General features: G+C 51.0%; 1 protein-coding gene across 1 annotated transcript; it reads right to left on the bottom strand.

Moving 5' to 3' along the window:
- Positions 1–3042: 3042 nt before the first annotated feature.
- On the bottom strand, positions 3043–8424 carry LOC104161860 (lymphocyte activation gene 3 protein-like). Its single transcript, XM_009700432.1, has 8 exons — positions 8370–8424; positions 8015–8186; positions 7624–7850; positions 7095–7352; positions 6621–6914; positions 5983–6273; positions 5592–5707; positions 3043–3153 (listed from the first exon to the last, which is right to left on the bottom strand). Exons 1-8 carry the CDS (start codon positions 8422–8424, stop codon positions 3043–3045), a joined length of 1524 nt encoding a protein of 507 aa, XP_009698734.1.
- Positions 8425–9492: the final 1068 nt, after the last annotated feature.

Genomic DNA, 9492 nt, shown 5'->3' with positions numbered 1-9492 from the left:
CACAAGGCTTCACCACCGGGCAGCCGGGCCTTTGGGGCTGCGGGACGCCCGGGGCCGAGCGGTGGGGCAGGGAAGGGGGGGGGAACCTTTTGGGGGGCCCTGGGTGCCTGCACTCATCCTGGCGTGAGATTTTGAAGGGCTGGGGAGTGCCTGAGCGGAGGGTCCCGGCTGAGCTCCTGCCAGCCCCTTAAAGTTTGTTAGGGAGTCTGCTGGTGCCTCTTCCTCTGTCCAAAAACCTGTGTTGTTTTCCATGAGAAAAGGGGGATGCTGACCTGGTGACGAGAGACAAGGATACCCAGTGTTCCTAAAAGAAGATGAACATGAGAAACCTCAATAAGAGTGAGAATTATAAGCCCTTCCAAAAGCTGCTCTTGTGCGTCACCTCCTGCTGTTTTTCCTAGGCACAGAAAGTGTCCTGTGTCCTCTTACCCTAAGTCCCTCTGAACCCCATCCCTTCAGGTGGGACTGACATCCATTTCAGTGTACACCGCATGACGGCTTTTGGAGTGAGTTGCATTGAACTGGCAGGCCAGCAAGAAGGAAACCTAGGAGTAGAAGCTCTTGAGCATGATGGAGTCAACAACTACGTAACAACTCTCCTGGATGCCTTGGATCTCAGTGGATGGCACAAGACGCAGTTCCTACAACAACAGTGTTCTCGTAAGGAGCTTGGTTTGAGGGAACCTTTGGAAGACAAAATGAAGGACCTCAGATATTTTGGGTTTATTCATTGCTTCATCAAACTGTTGAAGAAATCCAAGCAGAGTAGTCGGGCTTGGACTCCATGTAAGCCAGCACTGCTGCTGCCTCCTCTTCCAGAACAAAGGATCTGACGAGGGTTAACCATGCAGAGAGATGGGCCTGAGCAAAATGTCAGGGAGAAAGTCCCCAAAATCTGGGATTTGTACCTGAAATGCAATAAGTCAGGAGGGGATGGGGAAATAACAAAAAAGGGATGTGACAAAAGGAGGTAGAATAATGACCGGCCAAGAGGTGATAGATTGGGAGTCCCTCTTCTTCCAGTCTTTGTGACAGGAGAAAAGAAAACAGATGATGAAAGCGGAAAGCTTTGAATTCAAAACAGATAAAAAGGAACCATTTTCACACAGTGAATAAGCAGACCCAAGGACTGATTGCCAGAGGAAGTCGGAGAGATTTAAAGACAGACGGGGCACACATCTGAGCAATGAGAACATCCAGGCTGGTAACAGGCAACGCTAAAAGTATTACCTACAGGAGGAAAGAGCAGCCCATTATGTATCAGATGAGAGAGCAAACCACTGTCAGGCACTGAGAGATTATGATGTGGTCCTGGTGAATACTGGATTGCCCCTTGGCCCCGCTGGGGCTAACCCAGCTTTTCTCTATCTCCAAAGCATCTGGCAGAGAGAGGAGACTGAGCTAGACAGGTCACTCCAACCTGAAAAAATTGCAGCATTATCATTTGCCTAGGAAGGTGCCTGGTACCAGGCTGGACTGTCCTGCCTTATGTTGGTTCTGGTTTAGTGTCTGCCTGAAATTTCGTGGGACAGTTGAAGCAGACAGGTCTACCTCGCACCTCTGCTGCATTTCTCTGAGACTCAGTGGAGAAATGGGTATAATTTTCAGTAAAATACATGACTAGCCAAGGAGGTAAAGAGCTGTGGAGTCCAGGTATGCTCCCTAGAATGGGCTAGTTGTGACTTTTGGGTGCTGCTCTACTACCTGCAGTCTGAGGATCCCGGAGTGCATTCATTACCTGTGTGCATGAACCTCTTGCGGGGCGAAGGTGAGATCCACACAGCAAGAAGGCCTCTTCATACGGCTGCTGGAATAATGAAAAGCTGGCCTGGTAGTGAAGCCTTCTACTCAAGTCAAGAGAATCTTCCATCCTAAACACTGAGAGATCAATTTTTGTACCACGATCTCCTTGAGCAGCCACAGCCTGGGGACTTAAACGGGAGAAACTACATGTGTGATTCTCTTTACTAGTGAGGCTTTCTTCTGTGGTGGCATGCAATGACTGTGCAAGAGCAGCACTGCAGTCCTCAGCGGCTGTTTGGAGAGAAGGTGAAGAGCATTCTCTGACTACATGAAGCCTAAACACATTGAGAATCTTGAGAGATGGGACCTGGTGGACTCACGCTTACATTACCAAGTACATCCTTAGCAGGAGGAGAGTCACGGAGAGTCCTAACATCAATTGAAGATCTATCAGGAAAATGTGAGGACTAAAGGAATAAATGAATGAATAAACTTGGACAGCCAGACAGGAGAAGAAAAAAAAAAAGACTGTGAAGCACAGAAAAAAGGAGAGACTGAACCTGTGCTTCTTTCTTCTCTAGTGGCATTTAATTTCCCCTTCCCCACTGTGAAAATGTCAGAAATGAACAGGCAACGTCAGTAAAACAGAACTGAAAGAGAAAGAGAAGGCAGCAAAGTCCTTAGAAGCTGCTTCACACAGCCAGAAGTACACCTGGCACCATCAATAGGTGTGATCCTCCACAAGCACACACAGGACCCAGAGGTTTTTCTGTCAGACAGATTTATTTTAGGTTCTAAAATGAGTTTCTAATAAAATAAAATGCTCAAAATGTGCAACATGTGCAGTCCTCCGTGGGGTCCTCTCTGTCACTGAATGAGCGCAAGAGCAGGGCAATGCAGGGAGAGGGAGAAGAAAGTGGTCAGGGGGGAGAAAACACCATCAGGCTGCAGGGGAGCTGGGTTCCAGCCATCTCCCACGTCCAAGTGTCCCACCAGTGAACAGCTGTGAGAGAGGCTGTGAAGGAGGGGCAAAGGGTGTGAGAGAGAAGTGGCACTGAAGCAGGCAATAGCTGCTGGCTCAGATACTCCCAATAGCTCCAAAGCATCCGTGCTGCCTGCAGCCTTGCCCTGGTACGCAGCTTCCAGCCCCTCTGCATGTGCAGAGCTCCCACGGCCTCCTGCTGTGTTCATGCCATCCTTAGACCCTCCTGAGAGGTCTGCATGGTGCCTGTCTCTCTGCAGGATGGCACACAGAGTTTCATCCTCCCATGCAGACTGGGCCTGGTGTCCCTGCTCCCATCAGCACTCAGTTTGCTGGATCTTCTCTTTCTGGTTTTCCTCCATCTCCTTCTTCCTTGGAACAGTGACTGCAAACATCCCTTCCAGCGCTGGGAAGGCAGGAGACCATGCCTGAAAAGGAAGAAAGGGGCAATATCAGGCATGGGAGGAAGGCTGAATGGCCCAAGTCTGGGCTCCTCCCTGCCATGGAAGACATGGTCCTACTGCTTGCAACGATGAGGCTCCCATTCCCTCCTAGAGCCAGGGAAGAGCCCCAGTCCCACTTTCTGAGGCACGCAGTTTCTTCTGGGGAAGGCTGGCTCAACACTATCCTCGGTGTTGTCATGGGCATAAGGAATAACAAAGACAGGACGTGCTTAAGAGAGAGCAAAGAGTGATCCGGGCAATGGTTAGGCCATTGTAAGGTTCAACAGTATGCCAGATTTTACAACACCTTTTCAGAGACAATAATTAAAGGCATAAAGGTTTGTGCAAAACGGGATAAGAACAAGTTAAAGACAGAACCACTTCCACATCTTGCTTTAACAAGCAACTTTCTAGACAACGGAAAAGAGGTAGATCTCAGGGCTTCTGATAACAGTAAAGTATATGGTGACACACAGACAATCAATACAGCAAGAAAGATGAGATTAGTAAAAGAATGGCATGGTAGGTGTGATTTCAGCTAAGAGGAAGGGACTGAGATTTTGCTGGCAGGTTTCTGTCAGGCTGTAGAGAAACAATAAGCACAAGTCTTCAAAGATCAGTTGTGGGATCAATCATTAATGGCACAGAGAGCGTGAAAGTGCTAATGAGTTATGTAGCTGATAAAGTCGAGGAGCCTCATTTGGAAGAAAGAGGAAGAAAATGTCACCCGAGACCCAGATATTTTGGGAGAATTGAGCAGTAAACTGAATGACAGGGTGAATGAAATGCAACAGTACCAACCGCACATTGGTAGGCTCAGGGGATCAGAACAGGAATTCCTAATGTGTCGGCAATAGCCCATCAGGGGATACTGGTGCGCAGCCAGTGTTCAACCAATGCAAGGAGAGCAAATGTAATCTCAGAGAATGCCAGCAGAGAGAGGGAGAGGACAAGAGAGGAGCTCATATCTTTGCTCAAGGCACCTCGTTTGCACTGTCATGAAGGATCAGCCCACCAGGGAGACTGTGCAAAGAAGTGCACGAGGACCATCCGTGGATGGAGGACCTGTGCTGCAACAGAGGAGCTTTGCTTACTTGGCAAAGCAAGGCCATGAGGGCATATACAAATGCTTTAAGGTGGTAAATAGCCTGGCTAGATTAGAGCTGTTTAAGCTAACAGCTGGACACTCAGGTATCCTATTTTCTGCTAGCTCAGGCTTTACAGTTACACTGTCAAGGCATTACTGTCCAGGGTTTTGGGCCAGAAAGGGTGGTTCTGATCATCTTGCCCTGGACTTGCACAGTCTAGAGAGTCACCCAGAAACTGTAGATTCCTGTCTCAGATTATCCCTTACCATCAGTGCTGGTTAAGGACCAAAGAAAGAACCAGTCACGAGTCACTCTAGTGCTACCCACAGTAGTTTTTTTAAAATGCCCATCTTGCTTCTGTTCTGATGCTGCCTGTCTTCTGCCTCCAGCCACCAAGATTTGCTAAGAATCTGCATCAATGCTGTCACATCCCTCACCTCTAGCTCAAGGCCGGGTCAAGGCACCTAGCTCTTTCGCCAGGGAAAGCTCTCCCAACCTGAGGTTGCTCTGAGTCCCCAGCCCCTTCTGCACTGGAAGGGGATTTTCGCTGTACGCCCGTTCCAAGAAGCTAAGTATAAGGCAACTACATCACAGCTATTCGCGAAAGGTGTCCCATGTCAGTGAAGGGAAACCCCAAAGGAAGAATTTGCCATGCAATTCATTTGCCAAGAAACAGTGTGAAAACTGCAGAGAAATGGTCTGACTTGTTTGCACAGATTTTTCCAGCGGCATGCTGGGGAGAGATCGGTCCTGGCCTGGTCTTTGGGATCATAAAGGGCAAGGCAGAGTTTTCAGAAGACGAGATACTGGAACAAGCTGAGCAAACGAAGGGCAGTAAGTTGCCAGAAGCTGAGGTGTGAGGGCTGAGCCAGCAGCAACAGACCTGCATCGAGATCAGCGTCTGGGGACCAGCAGGCATTCACATGGAACAGGAGACTGTTACATCAAAGCATCCAGATAAGGAACAAGAGAGCAGACACCTACAAAAGCCTGGAAATTGACCCTCCTCCATTACAGCGTGGCTTGATCTCTGGGACAATAAACAAGAAGCTTTTCAAGGCTGGGCTGTGATTTTCTCCTAGGGGGTTTTACCCTTCCTCTGAAGTGCCCAACCTGCTCCCAGACGAATGCTGTGGTGGGCCAGACCTGCTGATGCCCAGGATACAGCTTCCACTACATGTCCATGACACCCTCAGCAGGCTGCCTGAGCCCCGTTCTTCCTCTGCCTTCTGTGTCCCTGAGACATGTCACTGCTGTCTCTGGGGTACCCAGGGGAAGGTTAAATAAGGGCTGAAGTACAGGAAAACTAACAGGAATGGAGTGATGGACACTTACCCTTTTTTGTAGGGCCAGAGCCAGAACAGAGATCGTGAGCAGGAGGAAGAGGGTGAGCGTGAGCCCAAAAGTAACCTGCCCACTGAAGATGGTGGGAGGGCTGGAGACCTGGGCACCTGTGAGGAGGAACCACAGTTAGGAAGGAGGGCAAGGTTGATTTTGCACTGGGGCAAGGCTGGGTCTGCACAGAGACAGGCAGACTGGAAAAGGGCGCAGGGAACTGGAAGGAGCAACAGGAGGAACTGGTGAGAGCTAAGACAGGATGACAGCAAGATGGAATCCAAGCGCTCAAAGGGGAGAAGGACAGGGTGAGGCTGAGAGAAGAAAGGGCACCAGGGAATTGAATAGGGCGAGAAGAAGGGATTGGTCGCAGATCCATGGGGGAGAGTACCTGTGATCTGCAGCCCATACTCCACCGCTCCCAGTCTGCCTTCTGGGCCATATACACTGCATTCCCACCTGCCCATATCCTTTTGCGACACTTGGGGTATTTCCAAGGTAGGGCCCACATGGGATCTGTGGCCCTCCAGGTTACGGGAGGTGGCCACAGCCATCTTGCTGTTAGTGGGGGCTGAGTTGAGGTGCTTCCACTGGAAATGTTCGTGTCCCCGGGGGTGTGTGAGGCTGCAGATGAGCAGCAAGCGAGACCCCTCTGAAACCGGTCCTTGGATGCTTGGAGTCACTGCAGTAAAAGAAAAAACAATACCCTCAGGAAAGACTACAGGCAGGTTCGCATCTCTTCCTCATTCTTCCTCCTTCTATTACGCCCCTCCTTTATTACTTCCTCTAATTTATTTTCTTTGTCTTCCTCAGTCCTAAGAAGAATAATCAAGTTACCCAGGAAAACCCCTGCTTTCAGCAGAGTCCAGTGCAGTGCAATGCCCTGAATAGAGACCTTGTTTCCCACCTTGAGGTAGGAACCTATGAGCAGGAGCAACCCAAGCTCACTGCACTGATGTGAGGGGAGGTTTATCTGCCAGCAGTGGGGGACCCCAGAGGGGTGATGTACCTCCCTGTCTCTTCTCTCACCTGTAAGCACTGCCAAGGTCACGTCCCTGCTGATTGTCTTGCTGCCAACAGAGACAGCACAGCGGTACTGCCCTGCATCACCTGGCCCCACCGCAGGGAGATGAAGGGGGAAGCTTCTGCTGCTCGAATTCTGGGAGATGCTCCAGTCTTGCAAGTGTCCTCCTACAAGGTGGCTCCAGTGGGCTGTCATCACGTTGACCCCAAAGGCACTGGGAAGGTAGCTCAGGGTACAAGGTAAATCAGCTGCAGAGCCAGCTGCAGCATAGACCACAGGGTTGGTTGGGCCATCGAAACCTGAGCCAGGGAGAGAGGACAATGTGAGGTGGTGGCTGGAAAGAGCTCTGCAGGGAGGTGACTGGCCTGGGAAGTGAGGACAGGGTGGGAGCTGGAAGGCTGGAGCCACTGGATTTGGTCAGTCACATCAAAGGGAGCAACTTGGGGATGCTGGAGTAGCAACGCAGAGGCTGAGCTCACCTAGAATTTGCAGGTTGTACGTGGCAGAAATGATCTCATTATCAGAGTATCTGAGCTGGCAGCGCCAGGAGCCTGCATCACTCATGGCTGGTCGGAGGATGGAGAGAGCCCCATGCAAGGAACAGAAGGTCCCAGAAGTGGGGACCAGGAGCCCGTTGTGGAACCAGCATGCCTCCACAAGGCTGGCCCGGTGGCTAGAGTTGCAGCTCAACAACAGCGGCTCATTTTCTACCACAGGGCTGGGTGGACTGAGGGTTACTGCAAGAAAAAGAAAGTGGCGGAGGGAGTGAAGCTAAGATCACAGGGGGAGTACCAAACCCTCCTTTTGTGCCCTTCCTGTCCTAGCTTTGTCCCTCGGGCAGCCCTCTCTCCAGAGCTGAGAACAGACAGCAGAAAGCTGTGCACTTTCTAGAGGCTGCTGCCTGTACTCTAACCTACCCTGGCAAACACAGCATCTCCACACCGTCCCACCCTTACAATCTCCCTGGTCCTAAAACCAACATTCTCCAGGGTTTTCATTTTCTCCTACCTGTAATTACCCCCAGCTCCACCTGGCAGGTCCGAACCTCCGTGTTGTAGGCCACCTGTGCCTCATACAGCCCGGCGTCCTCACTCCGGACCGGGTTGATTCGCAGGGAGAAATTGCCATTGCGTAAGGCAGAGTCCTGGACGGACACCCGGGGTCTCATGGGCAGCGCTGTCTTCCGGAGGCCCGAATACCCCACCTCCAGCACCACGTGTGGCTCCTGGTGGGCGCTGGCAGCGGGACAAGTGAGCGGCTCGTGCCAGAGGCAAGGGCGAGATTGAGGGCAGGGGGCAGGAAGGAGGGAATGTGGAGAAAGAGAAAGGGGACTCAAAGTGTCTCCTACCCTCCCCAGTCCCACCCGCAAGGACACAGATCTGTCTTGGCCCTGGCGTACCTTCCCCCGTGCCGCTTCCATAGCACGGATGTCTTGTCAGGCAGGTGCTTTCGGCTCTTCCACATCTTTTTGGGGCTCAGGTGGCAAGGCAGCACAGCTGAACTCCCCGCTCTGGCCCACACTTTCTGCCCGCTGCTTTCCCCCTCTGCTATTCCTGGTAGGATGTGGCCAGCTGTAACGAGATGGAGGGTTGAGCAAAGGGTAGGACTCATGGAGCAGAGGGCAATATCTGGCCATCTTTGGTGGGGTTAGAAGGGCACAAATTCTCCCTTCCAGACCTGTGAGGGACCAAGTAACACCCAGACTCAGCTTACCGATCTACTCTGCCTTCCCTGATACATTCAGCCCCTCTTACCATTGAAAGCCAGCAGAGTGAAGGTGAGGAACGGCACCAGGGACACTGTCTTCATGGTGGCATCCAGGAGAGGCGAGGGGCTGTGCCTTCCCACTCGGGTCCGTGCTTGATCAGGTCCGAAGCTTTAAGGAATCAGCAAAAATGGGGCATGGGCAAAGAAGATGTTAGAGTGGGTGGATGAACAAAGGGGGGTCAGCTGGACGTGCTTGCTCTTATGCTGTCTCTCTCTCTGATCAAAGTATTTCCCTAGATGCCCTTATATTGCAGGTGGGCAGCTAGTTTCCTCTTATCACTAAGAAGATGCGTCATGATCAAGAAACCAGTATAAGTCTGAGGCACGTGAAGGCAGAGCTGAAGTCAGTGAGAGAGAGGAAGGAGGGACCAGAGACACTGCTCTAAGCATCTTTTAGTGGAAATTCTTTGGGTCGCTGTTGTTTTTCTCACAAGTTTCGCTTCTACATAGACAGTGGAAAAAGTGTAGAAGACACTTCCCAGCAAGTGCCCTTCATGTTTTTCTTTCATCTCTTACCTTTTTTGGTTTGATCTTTCCGTCTCTTACAGCTTCTCTTTAATTGTTTCAGGGCTTTTGAGAACATATTGGTCTTTTTTCTGCTGTTCTTTCTTTTTGTTGTGTTTTTTTTTGTTTGGTTGGTTGGTGGTTTTTTTTTCCTTCTTTAATCCTTCAAATGTGCCGATTTCTTGGCTTTTTCTCATTGGCCAGTTCACAGGCAGGATGAGGAAAAGGTCTGTGGTGAGCTCCAACCAGGGCACACTTGATCCATCAATCCAGAGTCCAGGGGCAATATGGGACAAAGCTGAGGTGGTCCAAGGAGACGGAGAGGAGCATCCAGAAGAAGCAACCAGCACTGAGAAGAGGGGCTGCATGCTGTGGCACTGTGAGGGGTGTGTGGAAAGGACCCTTCTTCTCCAGCAGTGCTGGGGAAAACCCACCTGAGCTTGTGCGCTGAGGGGGCTCGTCCTGGCTCCCGTGTAGCTGCTGATCTTTGCATAGGACAATACATTTCCATCTCTGTGCCTCAACCTGGGGCCCCTTTTGCCTCAGAGAACCCCCACTATTGTGGCTCACACTTTCCAGCAACCCACTGGCTCTGACTCTTTCAGA

Source organism: Cariama cristata, unplaced genomic scaffold (assembly GCF_000690535.1).
Source record: "Cariama cristata isolate BGI_N322 unplaced genomic scaffold, ASM69053v1 scaffold17885, whole genome shotgun sequence".
In the NCBI taxonomy this organism is placed as follows: Eukaryota; Metazoa; Chordata; class Aves; order Cariamiformes; family Cariamidae; genus Cariama; species Cariama cristata.
Note: the sequence above shows the minus strand (reverse complement) of the source record. Positions and strands in the feature narration are given on the sequence as shown.